This window comes from Rhodnius prolixus, unplaced genomic scaffold (assembly GCF_049639745.1).
Source record: "Rhodnius prolixus isolate KJV_2025 unplaced genomic scaffold, Rpr scaffold_2, whole genome shotgun sequence".
In the NCBI taxonomy this organism is placed as follows: Eukaryota; Metazoa; Arthropoda; class Insecta; order Hemiptera; family Reduviidae; genus Rhodnius; species Rhodnius prolixus.
Window position 1 is genome coordinate 4,832,043 of NW_027411592.1, and position 23,173 is coordinate 4,855,215.

Sequence of the window (23,173 nt, forward strand, 5' to 3'; positions counted from 1 at the left end):
CAGCACTTCTAATCAACTTCTTGCAACGGCGCCGGAAAACTTTCAGGTGAATCAGGCGCAACCCAAATTAGTTCGAACAAAGCTGCTTACTTATGGTGGCTAGGGAAGCAGTTAGAAGCTAAATTTAGGCTTTTGCATTTGCTTTGCAAGAGCTTTTAGCTCGTGAGAAACATTAAGTAACATCTCAGAATATATGCTGATGCTTAAGCGCTCAAAGGAAACAATGTTAAAGTTAAGGGTTGCGAATCAATTTCTTCTCACCAAAATCAGATATGACCAGAAAAGGAATATGATTATGAGAGGCTTTATAAGATCAATTTTTATACCAATCCATCGTTTCAGAATTGTTTAGTAATGATGATGCTTCTTGGGCCATTGGATAAGTTATATTGAGAGTTGTAAGATTTATTGCACGGCCAATGAGGTCTCTCGCATCCTAGAATAGAACATGTTAGCAGCTTGCGAGGTTCCCAAAATCAGCAAAGAAATCCACATCAACATGCGCTGTAGCAAGCCTCATCGCATTTTCAGATGCCCATGATATATTTAGTTGGATAATATGAATAAAACAAAAACGAAGACCTATCCGAAAGAGAGGGATTTAAGGAGAAAGTGATGCTGTGTAGTGTAGGCATCAATGAATTTGAGATGATCTCTGTGTTCACGTAGTTTTAAGGAAAAATACTGCAATCAGGTTAGTACTTCAACAACACGTCACATAAAAAAATTCTGAATCTAACATTTAAATTCCAAGCATGTCCTGGAACCAGCTTATAGTGTTAACCTGCATTACCTGAAAACTTGGCGCGAAACTGGAGGAAAAACATAAATCCATAAATTCGCATGTTGTCTTCCAACAGTTAAGACATACATTAACATACATATGTCTATGTACATACATATGTTTGTTTTAATATGATGTACAATACATCAAAAAATGTTCTTATTATACAATCATTTCCCATTCTAAGAAACAAAAAATATAAATATACTAATACTAAATAACATTCGGTTCCATTAAGTATGTATGAGTAATACCCTTGAAAGCGTACCTGCAATTTATGTAAAGAAAGAATGTTTATTTTATTTTTTTAAACTTGCTATTAAGCAGAATACACATGTAAAACTAATTGAATTGGTTTTTTTCTTATAAAAAATAAGAAAAAATAACACAATAAATTATAAATGTACTCTTATTCGTTTTCATCCATGAAGAGTACAGAATTCAGTAGAGTAATTTAAGATCTGTGTAATAGATTATTTCACTAGAGCGGTCAATCTGTCTAATTTATGTAATATTTTCAAGAAATAATGCTTTTTAAGTGAGAACATACTACCCCAATTGCTCCAATAATAATAATTTACTAAATTAACTTTAATTATAATCATTTATAAAAGTGAAGCGCTAATTTATTCAGTTTTTATTTATGAAGTCATTTCAGCAACATCCTACTGCGTGAAGGTCAACATCAAGTAGAAGCAAAAAGAGAACTGCTGGCAGACCGGATCTGTAATCGATAAACAGTATGCTTCAATTTAGTTTATGCTTCCTCTTAATCTGGGTAAAATGGACTTAAGATAATAGAATCTAACTTTATATCAAGAACAAGAAATACATCTTTTGTGGCCCTCTGAGACCGAAAAAGCATTTGATATAGGTTTAGATAATATTGCTTCAATCATCTTAATTAAATGTTATTTTTGAATAATGCTCTCTGACTTTTGATGAAAATATGATAATTAATTTGAAATCTTATTAAAAAATAAACCAGCTGCAGGTTTTTCTTTCCTTTTCCCCTGCATTCATATACTACATCTTAACCTTTCTTGTTATCCTCACTTGTTACGAAGCTTAAAATGTTTCGAATATTTTTTTTTTTGTACATATTTAGTGTAATAAAGATTTATTCTATTCTATTCCATTAAAAAAAAAATAAACTAAATAAATAAAAGGAAAAAAAATTATGTCAATAATATTCGGCATAAAAAATCCAAAATTATATTTCCAATGGTTGCAGGAGCTTGTTATGCAGAATTCGGTGTGCGAGTACCTAAGACAACCGGATCAGCTTATATGTACTCGTACGTGACGGTTGGTGAAGGTGTAGCCTTTGTAATTGGTTGGAACATGGTTCTGGAGTATCTGATCGGTACGGCTGCATGTGCATCGGCTCTGTCAGCCTGTTTCAACACTTTATCCGGCGGAGTTATTACTGATGTCTTGAAAAACTACCTAGGTAACATTATAGGTAAGTAACATTACTTCATTTTCATCGGCCGTTTCCAGTTGGTGTCAAAGACTTCTCATAACAAAGTGAGTTTAGAGACATACATTTCATATTCGCGAGTTTAGAGTTGAATGCAGCCTTATTTGTTTAATTTGACAGAATTCATGCCATATGGAAGTTCTCGATCGCTAGGTCATTGTCCATTCTCACTTCACGCTGAACACTGTTTCTCCTGTTTGGAGACAATCAACATTCAAAGAACCTTTGACACTTCCACTGACATCTTATTTGCAATAGAGAGATTCCCAACTGTGAGAAACACCTCTTATGACTTTTCCTGGTTGAACTTCGCTATCCTAAGCCCGGGAACTGGAAAGTTTAAATAAATTTTGTTTTTAAGAAATTTATTAAATAAATAAGCTTAGATTTCATCAAAAAAGATACTGCTAATGTTATAAAAGATGAAATTCTGAACACAGTCTTCAAGTAATTTGTGTTAGACCAGATTTGTGACAGATACATTATTTAGCCCCAGGCTGGCATCCGTATCCCAGTCGCCCGAAGAGGAGACACTCTACTCTCTCCCTGTACAGGCAACATGCCAGACTCCTTCTTAGCAACCAAGAGGAGTATCTCAAGAAGGTAATTAATAAGTAGCAACAAGTTCGGCAAGTTTTACAACTCCTACATCAGTTTCTGTCGAACTCTCCTACCTTCTAGAAATGCCCGCACACAATTGTACTAATTATAACTTGTATCAACTTTGTTTGTGAGTTAGTGTTTGCCTACAAATACTTCAACAATTACTAACTCTTACGGTTCAATTGTTCTCTTGCAAATCTAGAGGCTTATAAACCATATCCACTTTGCTAAAAGTTCTATTGGGGCTCTGTAAATGTCTCTTGTAGCATCTAAGCACCTACAAAGAGTGTAATGTAAATTGTGAATAAGTGTGTATGAGTTAAAGTCACCCATCTTTTTAAGTACAAATTCCTAGTTCCATGAAAATTTAATTTGGTAAGTGATTGCAGTGTTTTTGAAAAAGTCTTGAGGCTCTTAACTCCATTTTTTTATAAGTATTTATTTTTTTATTTATATCTAGATTTTACTTTCTTTTACTTCAGGAAAATATTTCGTAAACTTTTTTGATTCTGCATTACATTAGGAGTATGAAACCGAAAATATAATGTTCAAAACATGTTTATTTTGGACATTTTTACGATATCAATTTTTATTGCATTATTAGATAATTTATCAAATACCTATGAGGGAAAAATTAGTAAAAAAAATTTAAATAGTATTTTTCCTAGAAATAATTACCAAAAACGATTAGCTATTCTCATTGGCGAACGGAATCTGTAAAGTGGGCGGACTGTAGCTGATGACGTAGTGACTCCATAAGCCACTCCCACACCAATAAAAGCACAGTTATCCAGTACATAAAATGGTGCTCTTTCACTTTCATTCAATGATCTAGATTTTACTTTCTTTTACTTCAGGAAAATAATTCGTAAACTTTTTTGATTCTGCATTACATTAGAAATATGAATACGGAAATATAATGTTCAAAACATGTTTATTTTGGACATTTTTACGATATCAATTTTTATTGCATTATTCGATAATTTATCAAATACCTATGGGGGAAAAATTAGTAAAAAAAATTTAAATAGTATTTTTCCTAGAAATAATTACCAAAAACGATTAGCTATTCTCATTGGCGAACGGAATCTGTAAAGTGGGCGGACTGTAGCTGATGACGTAGTGACTCCATAAGCCACTCCCACACCAATAAAAGCACAGTTATCCAGTACATAAAATGGTGCTCTTTCACTTTCATTCAATGATCTAGATTTTACTTTCTTTTACTTCAGGAAAATAATTCGTAAACTTTTTTGATTCTGCATTACATTAGAAATATGAATACGGAAATATAATGTTCAAAACATGTTTATTTTGGACATTTTTACGATATCAATTTTTATTGCATTATTCGATAATTTATCAAATACCTATGGGGGAAAAATTAGTAAAAAAAATTTAAATAGTATTTTTCCTAGAAATAATTACCAAAAACGATCAGCTATTCTCATTGGCGAACGGAATCTGTAAAGTGGGCGGACTGTAGCTGATGACGTAGTGACTCCATAAGCCACTCCCACACCAATAAAAGCACAGTTATCCAGTACATAAAATGGTGCTCTTTCACTTTCATTCAATGATCTAGATTTTAATTTCTTTTACTTCAGGAAAATATTTCGTAAACCTTTTTGATTCTGCATTACATTAGAAGTATGAATACATAAATATAATGTTCAAAACATGTTTATTTTGGACATTTTTACGATATCAATTTTTATTGCATTATTCGATAATTTATCAAATACCTATGGGGGAAAAATTAGTAAAAAAAATTTAAATAGTATTTTTCCTAGAAATAATTACCAAAAACGATTAGCTATTCTCATTGGCGAACGGAATCTGTAAAGTGGGCGGACTGTAGCTGATGACGTAGTGACTCCATAAGCCACTCCCACACCAATAAAAGCACAGTTATCCAGTACATAAAATGGTGCTCTTTCACTTTCATTCAATGATCTAGATTTTACTTTCTTTTACTTCAGGAAAATAATTCGTAAACTTTTTTGATTCTGCATTACATTAGAAATATGAATACGGAAATATAATGTTCAAAACATGTTTATTTTGGACATTTTTACGATATCAATTTTTATTGCATTATTCGATAATTTATCAAATACCTATGGGGGAAAAATTAGTAAAAAAAATTTAAATAGTATTTTTCCTAGAAATAATTACCAAAAACGATTAGCTATTCTCATTGGCGAACGGAATCTGTAAAGTGGGCGGACTGTAGCTGATGACGTAGTGACTCCATAAGCCACTCCCACACCAATAAAAGCACAGTTATCCAGTACATAAAATGGTGCTCTTTCACTTTCATTCAATGATCTAGATTTTACTTTCTTTTACTTCAGGAAAATAATTCGTAAACTTTTTTGATTCTGCATTACATTAGAAATATGAATACGGAAATATAATGTTCAAAACATGTTTATTTTGGACATTTTTACGATATCAATTTTTATTGCATTATTCGATAATTTATCAAATACCTATGGGGGAAAAATTAGTAAAAAAAATTTAAATAGTATTTTTCCTAGAAATAATTACCAAAAACGATCAGCTATTCTCATTGGCGAACGGAATCTGTAAAGTGGGCGGACTGTAGCTGATGACGTAGTGACTCCATAAGCCACTCCCACACCAATAAAAGCACAGTTATCCAGTACATAAAATGGTGCTCTTTCACTTTCATTCAATGATCTAGATTTTAATTTCTTTTACTTCAGGAAAATATTTCGTAAACCTTTTTGATTCTGCATTACATTAGAAGTATGAATACATAAATATAATGTTCAAAACATGTTTATTTTGGACATTTTTACGATATCAATTTTTATTGCATTATTCGATAATTTATCAAATACCTATGGGGGAAAAATTAGTAAAAAAAATTTAAATAGTATTTTTCCTAGAAATAATTACCAAAAACGATTAGCTATTCTCATTGGCGAACGGAATCTGTAAAGTGGGCGGACTGTAGCTGATGACGTAGTGACTCCATAAGCCACTCCCACACCAATAAAAGCACAGTTATCCAGTACATAAAATGGTGCTCTTTCACTTTCATTCAATGATCTAGATTTTACTTTCTTTTACTTCAGGAAAATAATTCGTAAACTTTTTTGATTCTGCATTACATTAGAAATATGAATACGGAAATATAATGTTCAAAACATGTTTATTTTGGACATTTTTACGATATCAATTTTTATTGCATTATTCGATAATTTATCAAATACCTATGGGGGAAAAATTAGTAAAAAAAATTTAAATAGTATTTTTCCTAGAAATAATTACCAAAAACGATCAGCTATTCTCATTGGCGAACGGAATCTGTAAAGTGGGCGGACTGTAGCTGATGACGTAGTGACTCCATAAGCCACTCCCACACCAATAAAAGCACAGTTATCCAGTACATAAAATGGTGCTCTTTCACTTTCATTCAATGATCTAGATTTTAATTTCTTTTACTTCAGGAAAATATTTCGTAAACCTTTTTGATTCTGCATTACATTAGAAGTATGAATACATAAATATAATGTTCAAAACATGTTTATTTTGGACATTTTTACGATATCAATTTTTATTGCATTATTCGATAATTTATCAAATACCTATGGGGGAAAAAGTAGTAAAAAAAATTTAAATAGTATTTTTCCTAGAAATAATTACCAAAAACGATCAGCTATTCTCATTGGCGAACGGAATCTGTAAAGTAGGCGGACTGTAGCTGATGACGTAGTGACTCCATAAGCCACTCCCACACCAATAAAAGCACAGTTATCCAGTACATAAAATGGTGCTCTTTCACTTTCATTCAATGATCTAGATTTTAATTTCTTTTACTTCAGGAAAATATTTCGTAAACCTTTTTGATTCTGCATTACATTAGAAGTATGAATACATAAATATAATGTTCAAAACATGTTTATTTTGGACATTTTTACGATATCAATTTTTATTGCATTATTCGATAATTTATCAAATACCTAGGGGGGAAAAATTAATAAAAAAAAATTAAATAATGTTTTTCAGTATATATTCTAACTGTCATAGTTTCCGAGAAAAAGTCGTTATCCTGTATATATACAATATATATTTTGCATGAACTAATTTCTCTGTCCTGAAAGGCACCGACCGACCTCCTGATGTCCTCGCCTTCCTAATCACCATCGGCATGATGATAGTCATTGCTGCCGGAGTGAAGAAATCGCTAGTGTTCAACAACATTCTGAATGTGTTAAACTTCGCCGCTTGGGTCTTTCTCATGGGCGCCGGTCTGTTCTACGTCGACACGAAGACATGGTCCCAACATGAAGGCTTCCTGCCAATGGGCTGGAGTGGGGTTGGTAGTATTGTTTAATGTATTCTTTAATAAAATAATATTGCTGTATGTGATTGTAGCTAATTAATCTTGAATGAATGAATCTAACAGGTGTTTTCTGGAGCTGCCACATGTTTTTATGCCTTTATTGGCTTCGATATAATCGCTACCACAGGTGAAGAGGCTAAAAATCCGAAGAAATCCATTCCATTGGCCATAGTGACTAGCCTAGTGATCATCCTTATCGCTTACGTCACATCTTCACTCATGCTAACACTTATAAGTGAGTTATTTTTAAATTTCTAATTAAGCTAAATCAATTCTTGCATTTGCGAACAGTATTCTCTGAGTAAAAAATAACTCTCTTTATAAAGTTCATATAAATCTTGACAATTAATCTAATTAATCTTGACAATTTTTTTTTTTCAGTACCCTACAACGAGATATCGGCAGAATCAGGACTGGTAGCCATGTTCGGGCAAGTTGGAGCGGTCAAGTGTAAATGCGTCTTAGCCGCTGGCGGCATTGCTGGCCTCACCGTCTCCATGTTCGGCTCTATGTTCCCAATGCCAAGAATTGTTTACGCTATGGCTCATGATGGCCTCATCTTCAGGTTTATACTATTTCATTTTGTTGACACTAAAAGTATAAATAATTCATTTTTATTTGAAATATTTATTCAAGTTCCCTTTGGCAGCAGTTTAATGTCATTGTTCTGCCTTTTTACAGGTCCCTGTCACAGGTGTTTCCCGCCACAGGTACACCAGTCGTTGCCACATTTATCTGTGGTACAGCAGCGGCCTTAGCTTCTCTAATCATCAGTTTAGATGTTCTAGTCGAAATGATGTCTATTGGTAAGTGCTATTAGAACATTATTTTGAGATGATACTTATAGTAAAGTTTTTAGACTGATTTTTAGCCGGTAAATGTAGGGCTTTTTATCCAGTTCTGTTCTTGAATCCTTTTGAAAGCTTCCTTTTGTCGATTTTTGAAGGATCTGGAATCACCTAATTGTGTCGTGTTTCATTTTTAGTGAGGTAACGTGACTGTTAGATCAAAATAATTAATAACTTGTATTAAAACTCTTTGAGAAAGGTTATGTCCTAAAAATGTAAATTAAACAGTAGGTAATTGTCGAATGGTTTAATTTATTATTCTCACGTCTTAAAAGAATTAATTTCTTTAAACTTTATGATATACGTTGAGCGGCGTATTAATATTAATACATTGAAGTTTTGCTGTTATGGTAATGTATGTCTTGAAAGTTGTATTTATATACATTGAATTATTTCCAATTACATGAAGTGAATTTATAGTTTAACATAGAACATTAAAGCAGACTATATGAAATTTTAAAAAGAAACCTCTCCATAACAAAAAAGAAACCGAAGCAAAAATCGAATCAAAAAATGGGTTAAGATTTAAATTTTTCATAAAATGGATTTACTCACATTGGTTCCCTTAAATATGACAAAATCAGTTTTTGCCTACAACATTCCTGGCAGAGAGATGAAGTTAATGTAATCTATGCTATAGAAATCTGTTTGAAAAACACTATTTCGTACCTTCGTACTCTTCGGCAAATGGAAATTTATTTTAGAAAGCAAACGCTACCTGTTCCAGTATTTACAATTTTAAAGATGTCCAGTCTAACTCGGATCTGGTACTGAGATTGTAATCCGTGTGATTGTTTCATATTCCAAGCGTCTTATCTGCAGAAGATTAGACATTGTTTTAGCGACTGTAAGCCAGGAATTATGCCATAGAAGACAATTTGTGTATTTGACAATTAAAATGTTTTTTAAAGTCAAAGGACTAATTGATTATTTTAACAAAGTGCCATTCTCAGTAAAAAAAAAAAAATTATCTTCCTACTTTTTAAACCTACAATGACAGTGTTTTCATCTCTTAGGTACATTGCTGGCTTATACCCTAGTTTCAACATGCGTGCTAATTCTTCGTTATCAACCTCATACGACCAACCTGATGGAGCTGCTGCCAGAATCGCTGAGGACGCCCCTGAAAGGGTCTCCAGTGAAGGAGACCCCCGGTGGTGGAGCACAGGTGACAAACGGACAGATTGGCTTTGGCAACCAGTTGAGACCGGATCATCTGAAAACTGCCCTGTCCCATGTGACTGAAACAACCACACAAAGTGTAGTAGGACAAACTCAGCGGGTTATGGTGAGACGGGTGACCAGGAGGTAAGTTTAATTTATATTGTAATGTGTACTTTTCACATCCAAATTTCTCGATTTTACATATTTGTGGCTATACAGTTGAAAGTAATGACGATATGGAAAACCTGAAAGGCCTTTTTATCCTTTACAAATGAGTAAAATAATTGGAAGAGTCTTGTGTCTCCACAATTCACTTTATTTGCTAACGAACATTTCATTCCCTTATTAAACACCTGTGCGTCAATAGATCCATTAGCTAGCAGAAAATATTAAAACAATTTTAATGAATTTTAACAACCAGCTGGCTTGTATTTTGGACCGACTAAACCTCTCAACATCTCAACTTACAACTTCTCTGAAGACGCTGTCGCTTTCCTCACTCATACTGATTTCGGTCTGCTGTTCGCTTTCTTCAGTTAACCTTCATTACTTACAACCAGGAGGGGGGGCAGCTAGAATAAGCCCTTCCATCTTAAGTGTTAGGGATAAACCCTAACTGTAAACATTACCATCCTTTTAAGCTCCTTTTTTTTATTTAAAGACTTGAGAAGAAATAAAAAGTTACATTTTACACATAAAATGATTTTTTAAGTGATAGTAAATTTGTATTATGTCCATTACGATACTTTAGTTCACCGGATTCCGATGACACTATGACTGAAGAAGGAGAGGAAGGTATGAGAGATGATCAGTTCCTAGTATCGGATGCAAGTGAGGCCAAATTCTACGGAACAGTTCATGGAGCCGGCGGAGGTGGCGCTACAGGTCTGGGCGCGACTGCAGGACCCAGCCTCTCACACCTTGCCAGAAAAATTCAGGTCTGCTTCTAACTAAATTTGTTTTCACTCTTTCACTATTGAGAATGGCTATCATCTGGTTAATCTGTTTATCTCATGTTACAGGCGGCCACATATTTATGTCCAGCCATCTTCCCTTGGGTCGACACAGGACCGGCTACGGAGGAGTCTGGTCTTATGGTCATGAAGTTGGTAGGATTGTTATATCTACTTATACTCTCGCTGGATTTGACCATTGTCTGCGGAATGGGTTCAGAGTCCATTTTCGTCACCCTACTAGTGTTAACATTCTTGGCGGGCATTATTGCCGTTCTACTAATTATCTCCAGGAAACCACAAAACAGGTTTGGATCAGAAACTCTACTGCCGTAAAGCGTTCTATTTTTATTTTTTCGTAAAGGAAGAAAATAATAAAATACCTCGAAGTTTCTTGTCATTGAAAGTTTAAAAAATACAACGGGAAAAGTAAAGATTACAAAATGTTTGGACAACCATGGCTCTAACGTTCTCCCTTATTGAATTGTCTTTTATTTATTCATTTATTTTAGAGAACTATTGTGAATTCATCCCCCAATGGAGCGCAAGCCGCGTAAGGAAAATTATTATTTGAGGGGATTAACAGAGTAATTTCGATGAGTCAACGGAAATTGTAATCTATATAATTAATAGGGCGATCGTTCAGGAACTAAACAACAATCGATCAAATTCGCAAGAAAACTGTTTTTATGTTTTCATTCACACATTTGCGATATTTTCTTGAATGTGAACCTATGATTTTCTTTACACTTGATATTCTTATTGTACAAATCAAGAATGGTGTATAACATTATGGTAAAACGTTTTTATTACAAAATTAGATTAAGGGAACCTCCATCGTGCCATTTCAGAGGGATCTGTTCAAAAGGGTTGAATTTGTTGATAAAATCCGTAGCTAAAAAAAAAATAAATCGTTAACTGAATGTAATTACACTTTATTGAACGGAACAATTTTCAACTTTTTTTGAGATTTATTTGAAAACTACAAGTAGCATTACAAACAGTTAAATCTACAACTTTTTGGATGATTTTTCCAGTAAAAAGTCATTTTGGTGAGATGCACAGATTTAAAAACTATAATGTTGGTTTAGAAAACGCAGCGCTTGAAAACCATTTGCAACTTTCACCATGAGATTAGTGTATAGTAAGTCATGTGATTGTCCTGCAATAACTGTTTTTAGTATTAAAGGCAGTGCTAACTAATGTTTGTTGCAATTTAGGAAAACACTGATGTTCATGACTCCGGGACTTCCTTTCGTGCCGGCTATTGCTGTTATGGTGAACATTTACCTCATCTTCAAGTTGTCCATTTTGACTCTTGTGAGATTCACCGTTTGGATGACGATAGGTATGCTAATTAAGGAATGTTAACATTTAATTTTAAATCATTGAAATATTATGACAACCTTTAAAGTTTGGCGTGGATTGTTACATCAAAAAAAGTTCGCAACGTTGTAGAGATCCATTTTTTCCATGTTTTTAATATTCAGTCGACTTATATGGAAGGAAACGATATTGGGAAATAGAAAAAGTTCCTCTTAGTTGAAGGGAGGTGACCAACAGCTTAAATTAAATTACAAAATGAGAAGTTGGTTTGTGGTGGTAAGACCATCTAGAACTTATGGAAACCAGTATGGCTACCAGTTATATGAACTACTACGAATATTTAACACGCGGTAATTTGAAGAATCGATACATTCAGAAGTATACTATATGTTCTTTTCTACTTACTGGCTGGCTACTGTGCCCAAAATCTAATGATTGCTTTTTTTAATTATCAATGCAGAACCAGAGTGCAAGCAATGTTTTAAATAATTTCAGGCTTTCTCGTCTACTTCTACTACGGTATCAAGCATTCAAGTTTGGAATATGAAGGCAACGAGGATGGGGTGTTGTCCTGCGAAACAGTGGCCACACCGCGGGGTGATATGGAGTTGAAACGGACGACCAACCAGGAATCCGGTGTACTAGCACCCCAACAGGCGCCAGCTTGGTCGGCTCCTGCACCGCAACAACAAACCGGCGCTCAGAATCCTCTCTTTGTATCCACCACACAGTTTCCTTCATGGGACGATTAATATTATAAAGTTTTATTAATTATTAAAAATGAAAGGCGGCCAGCTGGCGAATTAAAAAAAAAAAAAATCCTGCTCTCTTTGGAGCAGCTAATTGTGATTATTTAGGGGGGGGTTCACAAGAAAACAAAAAAGATTGGTAATTGTAGCTGGTTTTTAGTTTAAATATAAAATTCAAACATAAAATCCAAATAAAAACAAATTTCTCTATTTTTAAAATTTGTGTCCTAATAGAAAATCGATTAGCAAGTGGTTACCTATGTTTTTTTTCTTTTATTAGAAAAATAAAAATAGAAAAGAAAATAACATGCAAAATTATAATCATCCAGTCATCCAGCTTCAATATTTTCTTACTAATTCAGTATTAATTACTAAAATTTAACTCTAAGAAAAAAAATGCGACTGTACTGAAAAGTGACAGTTAACATGCTTCCAAAGAACAAGATTCAAACTTTACTATAACATAAATAATTATCATTTATAAACTAGCTTGTACATACTCTGCAGTTCAACCCAACTTTCTTATCAAAATTAGCATTTCTTCTTTCTTTTCTTTTGACAACTAAATAAAATATTTGTTTGGATAGGAAGGCGAATTAATATAATTAGTAATAAAATTATAAAAGAATAATGCTTTTACGAATAAGTGATTCAGTTTCCTTAAGGAACTTGTGAGGACCGGCTATAAATTACCCTTGCAAGTAAGTGAAACTATGCCAACATCAAATTCAGAAGTTTTCACTTTTACAAATACGGTAACCGATACCAAGCTCCTGGAATATTTCTTTTTGAAAAAAATATACAATAAAAACTGCAGTTAAGTACAAGCTATTTAATAAAACAAGTTAAATAAAAATATTGGAGCCTTAGTTAAGAAAATCTTCGAAAAACTAAAGTAAAAGTAAAGTAGCACTTCCAGACGATTTTGACCAAAAACTTAAGAGTTGGGTACTATGCGGTAGTATCATAACGGCATACCTCATTTCATTTTTCTACTAAGTTCAGATTTGGAGGTATACTGTTCACAAACAGACCAAACTAAACCACACTCTCCAAGGATATCAAATATCCTTCCGAAACGCAATTTCGAACTGACAGTAAATCAGCCTTCCGTCAATCCAGACAATTGATCCTTCAATTCCGGCATATAGCCATACGTTTGTTACGTTTAGTTTCATGTTGAAAACAAAGGAACTCATTGGAGTTATTTTCTCAAAAATCGAAAATAGGATCAAATAGGTTTAAACGTGATTTCGTGAACACACTAATTCATTGTATTAAAGAACGGCGATTCTTTCTATGTATCCGTTAAGCTCACTATGAACCTCGTTAGAATCCAATCGTGGCTCTAGCTCAGCTTTCTTGAGTTCCTTGTCGTTCTGAAGTGGTGAGTGTGAAGCTTAGATTCATGACTACCTGCTTCTCGTTTCATTCTGTCTTTCTCATTGATCTCACGCTTAAAACATCAATTCTCGCCACTTTGTTTTGTTCATAACATTATACTTTATCTTTCTGGCTACTTTCCCTAAAAACGGCTAGTAAGGAAAATCACAGTTTATTTCCAAGTGTTTCTAATACAATTTTCATATTATTGCAATTTTATCTGAGAAATTAGAGTTGTCTTTTTTTTTTTTTTTAGTTTCGTTATAAACTATATTGAGACGGCCGGCACTCAGTGAAAGTGACTGACAACGCGAATTCGCATTGGGCCAAGTGGTGTGCTTCCCCAGTAAGCATCACCATGACAATTAAAAAGTTTTTAAATTTTCAATGGGGAAGACAAAGGGTGTAAGAATAACAATACCATAGGGAAATCTGAAACATTCTTTTCATGATGCTTAAATTTTCTGAGATGCATCTCTATGTCAGGCCGAATTACATAAAAAAATTATCCCGAGAAAAAAACGAAAAGATTCGACCAATACAAATTCCAGAATGGCTGATTTTATTCAAAATAGATCCAGCAAAGGAGTCAAAAAGAAAAATCAAAGTAGAACTCCGTGCATTTTTCCTTTTAGTGATTTACTACAGAATACACACATACAAATAATCTCATAAAAATAAATAAATACAAACATACTGGTAGAATTGAATTTTTCAATTTGAATTTTTTAAAAACAAAAAGCGAGAATGCAATACTTTCTCCTTAAGGGTGTACTAAGAGTGAGTAAAAAGTTGTCGACCTTTACTTCAGAATTTTGTTTTGTTTTTGTTATTTAATTTTTAAATTACGAAATTGTTAAAATTTAATTAGAACTCTTGTGAAAACTTGGTTTGATTTTCAAGCAGATCACAAAAATTTGAAAAAATTAAAAATAACACCAAAAAAAATTTTAAAATGCAATATTTAAAAAGGTAAAAGCGATATTCAATGATTAAATAGAAGATTATTTATAAAATTTTAAAAAAGATATTCTCACAAAAGATGTTTATTTCCTAAATATTAAAATCGTATCTGATCTCACGGTTAATTTATTAGCTGTCTATATAGAGAGATAGCCCCTCTGTATTATACACCTGTCCAAGTAATTAAATGATTAAACATAAAGAAATAAATATCTAAGTATACATTTATTAAAATGTAAAAATATTCTCTTTTGCACAGTCCCACATACTAAAAGAAATGAAATTTGAAAATATTAAAAAAAAAAATTGAAAAAAGAAAAATAATTTTTTATTTTTATTTACTATTTTCTTTTGAATTTGTATTTATTAATTATAAATTATTTATTTATTTATTTTGAAAATATGTGCCTCTTGTATTTTTATTATAATAAATTTATTCTAAAAGTAATTAAAAAAAAAGTAGCTGCGTTTAGAAAAAAAAAAAAAGAATATAAATATTGATAGAGAGTTTAAAAAAGAATATATAAGTACATAAGTTTTTCCATTGAAAAAAAGAAGATTTTTGAACCGGGCAGCACTAGGGCTAAATTCCAATAAAATTTTAAATTAAATTTTAATAAAATGCTGTAAGAATTTTTAATTTTAATTGTGATTTATGATGGTGTAAATCTCTCTTCATAAATGTAATATTTCCAGATGGTTTCATAGACGGTCCAAATTTAAATAACCCAACATTATTAAATCAGTGTCCTATCGGTAACGAAAAAAAATTGTTAAAATCAAAATTAATTCAATGATTTTCTAAAAAATTTTGGATATTCCAAATTAAATTAATTAATATTATTTACAGAGATATTATAAAGGTCATACGTTGTTCTTGATTTTCCTAATTGCACCATCAAAAGGAGTGATAATGACTTCTCTTTTAGCGGTCGTGTTCACTACAATCGCTCTTTTATGAATAACGATATCGACCCTCTTTTAGAAGGGTTACCACTCTTCGCATCCACAAGCTCTTGTTCATACTAGATAGTATAATCTTCGCCAGGCTTGCAATGCTCTCGCCCTGTTCAGTTTGAACTCTCGCCTTTAAAAAATCAATTTAAAACCCAAGTCAAGGTCAAAAGTTGCAATATCTAAATAGATTTTACTTAGGCGGTAACTTCTCAGCACTGTTCAGTCCAATCCAGCAGGCCGATACATTACAAGCGGTTGAATATCCGGGTTGCTTTCATTTTAATACTTTCTATTTATTTTCGTTCATATCACGTAGTAAGAGGTAAATAAATTAAAGGAATGCTAATCCCCATCACAACTCACAATTAACTTTATTTCTTAAAAAAATAAAAAAAGTAAGAAAAAATGTGTGTACCTAATTATTTTAATTGTAATTAATTATATAAGAATTAATGGCTTCCTATTTTTACTCATTAACTGGGAGATACGAACTAATTGATTGGTAGTTCTTTTAGTTTACAACTAGAATTTGCAAGAGGCTCCTTCATAAATACATACTTGGGAGTCCAATTGCTTTTATTTTTTCGATAAATAAAAATTAAGAATTAAAGAGATTCAACTATCTCATAAATTTAATTTATTTTGAGAGTTTATTGAAAAAGTTTAATTTTGAAGAAGAATAAGCACAGGTGAATTCATCGCACAAAATTCAGCAATATGTTAATTCGAGAATTTTTTCTGAAAAGAATTAGAAAACAAACTTAATTAAGGAAAGTTACCTAATAATGTCTGACCACTAGGATTATAAGTAATCATGATTTGAATTTAGATTTACAGCTTTGTTTTGAAATAACTTTTTTAAAAGAAGGATTTTTGAATAATACTGGATTTTTAAAATTTTATCCTATTAAAAAAGAAGAACAGAACAAAATAAATGTATATATAAAAGCAAACGAGGATTTTGTTGCATTCATTTTTGTATAGTTTTATTTAATTCAGTCCTTAGGCGCCCGGTACTTTACACACCTATTTTTCTAAAGTTAAAAGTATAAATTGAAAAAAGAAAGAGCAAAACTCTTGAAAAAGCTGTTAGTTTCTATTTTTCAAATTACCGAAAAATATAATATTAGATTGCCCACAAAGTTATTGCGGGTTTTATCTTGAGTTTGAAAACATTTTAGTTAGGTTCAAAAGCCACTTTGTTAAACAGAATACATAGTGAAAGAAGCACCAACGGAGTTTTTCACCTCCATAAAGGTAATAATAGTTTTTCCTGGTTTCCATGTAGAAAGCTGCAGTCAACCCGTCTGCGCACTTCTCAAAACGATGCAAAAAGGTTTGCTGTTTTCCAGAACAGATGAGTGGGATTCTGTAATTGTGCTTTCATTCAGCTTCATCGACACCAACTTTAGGAGCGTTTTTGTTTTATATTGTTGCTTAAAATGCAAACCCACTCGCTGCGTTCGTTACCTGGCCTCAGACAAACGACCGTATGGAATTCCTTTGCTATGTTTCCAGACTTCTTGGCAAACTCCTTGACCAACGATCCTAATTATCATTAGAAAATAAAATTCTTACAATTCGCACCTTTTGGGAATTATGGACCTGCTATTTTTGGAAGTTTATAACAAATCTCTGTTAATATCCAGCCTCGTGAGTTGACATTCCATCTGTTTAGATGCAATGAATCCCACAGCATCCTCTTCTTCCATCATTTTGTTCACACGCTTTCCCTAATATACTTCCAGCGACCTTTTGGGTAAGCGATTCCACTGTACGAGATTGAATTTTTTATCCCTGGTTATTAAAAAGTGTAACATTAGTCTGTTCTACAAATTGAATAATTGTCATACTATTGTATCATTGTATAAAAAAAAAAAAAAAAAATAGCACTACCGCATTTAGTTTAAAAGAAAATTCGCAATAACTTTGTGTTCAATTCTCATTAAAAACACAAACTTCTACCATCTATCCCGACCTTTAAGAGAAGTATATAGTAGGATATTCCTCACTTTTAAAAAAGAAGGAAAAGAGGTTTGGGATGTAGGCATCTCCTTCATATACCTTTTCTCCTTTAACTGGAAAATAATTGTAAAAAATAAACAACTTCTATTCTAGATTTTCTGATTTGTGTCCCTTTATGTCTAAATCCCAAATGCAGATTATTTTCATAAATACAAATTAAAAAAAAAAAATTGCAGCCTCTTTTCTGAGTCAGCATATCGTTCTTGTGATGAATTTTTTTAATTCTAGTTAATAATTTATAATAGTAATAATTATGAAAAGATTTTTAAAAAATGGTTAATGAATAATTTTAAAAAAATATTTAAATATATAAAATAATTGTTACACAAAGGCCTATTAATCAATTCTTAAAATTTATCATTTATAAAAAAAAATGCATAAAATTCTTATATATGTATACAGAAATAGATAAATTCAATACAGCTAATTATATAAAATTAAAATTTATACACAAACATTCGGGCAAAAAAGACAAAACGGAGCACCATTCTTGAGATTTTGCTACTGCTGACCCGCCATGTGTAGAAGTAAATTGCAGGAAGCAAATTTCTCTCCTGACCTTCTCCAAACCTTTCTCTCTACTAGAAATTGAAGGCAGGATCTTAGGACTCTTCCGAGAAAATGAGCTTCTCCTGTTCAAATGGGCAAACTCAAGTCAGACCTCTGGTAGGTCTTCTTGTAATCAAATCATAGCTTCATTCAATCTCTTTCATTGATTTAATGATCAATATGAACTTGGTGAAGAAGCTGAGATGTTTTTTTTACAGCAGAGCACGCTCAGAGCTCTTAAAAACCGAGCGTTATTCTTCCTCTGTGGTATCCTGTCTTTGGGCTAATACATCCTTTATCTTTCGCTTCCTTTCTCTCTATTCGCACAATCCTGAGTACGTGTTTGGTTGGGCTACAATTCGACAATCATTCTTTCTATCCGTAACTTTTGTCTTCTTCTATCTAGAGCAGAAATAACTGAGATATTAAGTATTGGATTCCATGGCAGTTTGTTGTTATCCTGTCTTCCACAAGGCTTTGCTAGGCATCAACAGCATGCAGTCTGATTCAACCTAAACGTCCTGGGTAAAGAAGAGAGGCGCTCCTGGGTAAAGCTTGAATGTCGAATTTTCGACTGTACAAGCCCTACACAATATCTCCATTTTAGCAATGTCATCTCATTTTCCTAACGAAATCTATCCGTTTTTGGACCCTTGCGCAGCTTGGACATGCTCAATACGCAACGGCCTGTAAGGAGGTCGCGTTCATCCGTAATAAACTTAGGCGAGGAGTCAATGATGAACTTTCCGCCTGTAGTTTCTTCTTGCGTACTTTATAGTTCATCTTCGTTGCACTTGCTACATCTCTATGGCAATGTGCAACGAGGGTTCAAGCGTCATGAGTACTTCACAGAAATCCTTCCGGGCAGGCGTTCTGCTCCTCATTCCTTGTTTCAGCTCTTGTCAAAATGTCGAAGCTGTCACACTCGCTATCCTCGATTGACTTCCTGGTACTTGATAACTCTCAAAGCCTCTTGATTGTCTAAAGGCAAATTATGACTTGACATGTGTAATATATACTATTTTCTCTCAATGGATAAATAACTTTTATATACTTAGCGTCTTATTTCCGTCTTTATACCGAAACGAAATGTAAAAAGTGAAACTATTAGTATTATTATGCAAGAGTATTAAATATTTATACAAAAGAATAATACAAGACATTTAAGTAATTAACACAAGATATTTCAGATAAACAACGTGTTCCGTTTTGTTCTGTTTTTACCCGGGCGTATGGGTAAAAACAAACAAAAATACAGTAAAATTTTCCAATTTTAAAAGAAAATTATTGATCCCCTATTCAAAACAGAAGAAACTTTACTTCCTGCAATTTTTCTTTCCTTTAAAATTTGAGAAAAACTGATAACTGTTAGGACAAATTTTAGCAGGAATCTTTGAAGTTTCCAAACTAAGAACTGAAATTCTGAATGCACATTGGGGGAAAAAATGGAGGTTTAAAAGTCAATAAGCAAGATCTTTGTGTGTAAATGTAAAATATTTTTCTCTTTTTTAGATGTTTAAGTGATAAATAAAAATTCTTAAAATACAAAATATATTATTAATAATTGTATTGTATATACATTATATATATTTATATAACATAATTTAATTATCTGAACGGGGTGGTAATGTTTACTAAAAAATATTAATTTTTCAATTTCACTTTCTTTTAGTGCCTAATTTTATTAGGTTAGAAAAATTTCTACCTAAACTTAAGTTTAGGGAAGAATTTATTTGATTTTATCCGTCGTAGTGCGCATGTTTATAGTATCGGTGAGCACTTCCAGAATTTCATCCACCATCAGAGTTAGATTAATCGGCTAGATGTAGAGAATGCGACTTCACTTATGTTTCCGTGTGAATCGAAATATCCAGCATTGCGGACCAAATCTCATTTTAATCAGTGAATAATTGTTTGGTTCAAGTCTGGTTTTATCCGTCAGAGCAAGCTCAGTTTTCCCCTTTCCGTTTGGTTTTAGTCTTTCACATCCAGAAACTGCTTCATCAATTGCGTGAAGAAAATCAATGGATCAAAGTCTAGTGAAGCAGTACAATAGAACTGAATGAAAGTGAACAGCTTTACAGGTCTTCCTCCATTCATTTCTATGTTGCTAAAAATATTTTCAAAAATTATGACGTCGAAACTTCATCTGTTATTTAAATGGGCATTTTTGGCAATTAAAACATTGTAAACAGAAGTCTGATTGAAACTCCACGACTTTCTGTTAGGTACTTAATGATCAGTTATCGAGGTGCCATAGATCCTCTCCTTGAACCAAACGGTAAACGTGTGTGAAACAAAAGATATTAATTATTACATCATAAAATACTGTACTAGATTAAATAAATATCATTGGAGACATTTTCAATGAGATCACAAAAGAGAAAAATGAAAAAGCGACAGTTAAGTCACAACTTCCTCAAATGTCCCCTAATTAATGTGCTGTTATTAACCAGAAGTCCGCAAGTGCCGAATATTGTGTTAATGCTCACATGTTATTCTTATTATTTATAATCCACTAGAATTACATACATATATAGGTGAAGTTTTTTTAGTTTGCAATTTATTAAATCATATGCGAGGTTGTTAAATTGGTCAGATTTTTTTAAATTTGTTATAAACGTTAATAAGCTTTGTAGAAAAGTTATTTTTATTTTGCACTTCGACAGCCAAATCACTAGCGATAATGACCGTTATTAGTTTATTTTATTTTGTATTTAATTTTAAAATTACCACCCTAACAGAACATTGTGTAAGCTTTAAATTTATATACATAAAAACACAAAAAAATAAAATTATAAATATATACATACAAAAAAAAACAAGTTGAAACTATATAGGAACTTATATTACAAAATTGATAAAAAAGAAAGAAAATTAAAGTAACTTACATATATCATCTTTTAACGTTATTTTCTTTTCTAAAATAAAAAAGAAAATTTAAACTTATGTGTAATGTTAAGTGATTTACAAAAAGAGAGAAGTAATAATTAAGAAACACAAAATGTAATAAGAGACATTGTTATTGTTGAACTGTGAAAAAACAATTTTCACGTTTTGAAAATTTGTTCCCAGTTTGTTTTTTCCGGGCATGTTATTGAATGTATTAAAAGTTTTTTTGGTTATAAAAAAAAATAAATAAATGAAAGAAAAAAGAATCAATAAATGAGGTTGTTTTTAAAAGTGAGATGTTTAATAATATTATATTAGCTTAAGTAAGTTTGTAGAAGCTTGGCTTGTTTCTGGAGCCTTGGCTCCAGCAAATAGGATTTAAGTGTGTTTAAAACAGCATTACAGCGTTACGTAGGGTGGATAGTTCGCACAAACTATGGATTCCGAGTGCAGTTTATTTTGGTCCGAACTAGCGTCAACAACTGTCAGCTAAAAGCTATGAATTATTGTACAAATTAAATGCTTTGGAAGCTTGTAAATACTTTAATTTACCATAAGTGCATGGTGTCGATTAGAAGCAATGTTTTCTGCACATCTATCAACGCCATCACAGTAAGCTTGTTTAAATTCAAGTTGTGTACAACTTCTTCAATAACTCTAACGAGTAAAATGGAATGTTGAGTGACTCGTCTTCAAATGAACTGATTACGGCACAACCACTTTCCTGGATAAGTGGATTGAGCATTTTTAATACAACTTATTCACTGAGACACTAATACATATTTATATTAGGAAGTACGGTACAAAGCTAGGTTAGTGTTACTTCTAAGAAGCAGTAAATGTAATTCATCCAACATTTTATCACATTAAGACAGCTGAAAGGTCAATAAAACGTAATTTTATATAAAAGATTGAATGAACCCTTTTGCAAGATAGCTATGGTACAGATTTTTTGTTTATTTTGATAGCTATCATTGACAAAAAACCAATACAGATGAACAAGCATACAATAAAGTTTGAGATTTTTGCCCTAGCGTGCTAGATGTGAGGGAAGTTATTAATTAAGTAGCCTGTATTTCGAATTCAGTTTCTAAAATTAGACTTTGGTGAGGAATGATAAACAACCAGTTTGCAGTATATTAGGTAAGTGCAGATGACTTTTTTAAAGATATTTACTAAATACATGAAATTAATAATAAATAAGGAAACCACACTTGTACTGACCTCGATCTTGAATGGCGTGTTAAGTGATCAGTCAGGTAAGAATTGTAATTAAATAAGGTAGGTAATAATTATTTATTAATCGCGTGCCAATATTTTATTGTTTTTTACAGAATCTTGATTTATATTTATTATCAAAAACTCTTTAATTAAATAGAAGGATACCCATTGCGATATTAAGTTTTATAATTTTTTCTCTCTTAAGGGAAACGAGATCTGCTCAGCGATAAGGTTGAACAAATATTTAAATTATTTTACAGAATAAACTAATAACTTTTTTGGAATTTTCTTGGAACAAACAAGCAATTTGCATTTAGCGTTATGCACTATTGCATTAAGGAGAATGTATCAATTAAATTTTACGCATTGTGTAAAAGAAATTCGTATGAGTGATCAAACCAGATGTTTGTAACTCAAGATACAGTTTATACGCCAGTTTAATATCTTGATTAAGAATTTCAGCCGCGAACTGGGAAAAGAACAAAAAATTGGCCTTCCAGATCATTTCTTGCCATTTAGGAAGTTAATCAAGACTAATGTGGACATCTTGGTGGTCAAACCCTGCTTTAGGACATGTCATTCTTTCTTCATTAATTAACCGGCTTATGGTTACGTACGGTTTACATCTTTTTTGCGCATATTATTAAGAGCATAATAACCGTGAGGTTCTCTGATAAAGAATAAAAAACTTCCTTATTATGGACTCTCGCACCTGCTGTGCGACTTTTCTAGCACACTGCAAAGATCCATGTGAAGTCTTTACTTGCTAACATCCCCTCTCTACACAACAAACCACCTGTCCTATTCTCAGAAACACGGAGTCTGGAACTAACTTTAAACCAACACTCCTCAGTTCTACTTTTTCAATCCTTGTTTTCTAACTCTTGGTCTTCTT

The 23,173-nt window shown here is 32.4% G+C and overlaps 1 protein-coding gene across 2 annotated transcripts in view; it reads left to right on the forward strand.

Annotated features, from left to right (window-relative positions):
• Positions 1-21,352, forward strand: part of LOC141448767 (solute carrier family 7 member 14) — a 71,940-nt gene extending 50,588 nt beyond the window's left edge. For both annotated transcript variants that reach the window (XM_074117368.1, XM_074117369.1), the window contains exons 4-13: positions 2,019-2,249; positions 7,007-7,221; positions 7,312-7,483; positions 7,630-7,813; positions 7,930-8,054; positions 9,113-9,404; positions 10,012-10,198; positions 10,283-10,521; positions 11,434-11,561; positions 12,035-21,352. In XM_074117368.1, coding sequence (XP_073973469.1) covers positions 2,019-2,249; positions 7,007-7,221; positions 7,312-7,483; positions 7,630-7,813; positions 7,930-8,054; positions 9,113-9,404; positions 10,012-10,198; positions 10,283-10,521; positions 11,434-11,561; positions 12,035-12,291 — 2,030 coding nt within the window. In that variant the 3' untranslated portion in view covers positions 12,292-21,352. The remainder of the gene's footprint in view (positions 1-2,018; positions 2,250-7,006; positions 7,222-7,311; positions 7,484-7,629; positions 7,814-7,929; positions 8,055-9,112; positions 9,405-10,011; positions 10,199-10,282; positions 10,522-11,433; positions 11,562-12,034) is intronic.
• Positions 21,353-23,173: the final 1,821 nt, after the last annotated feature.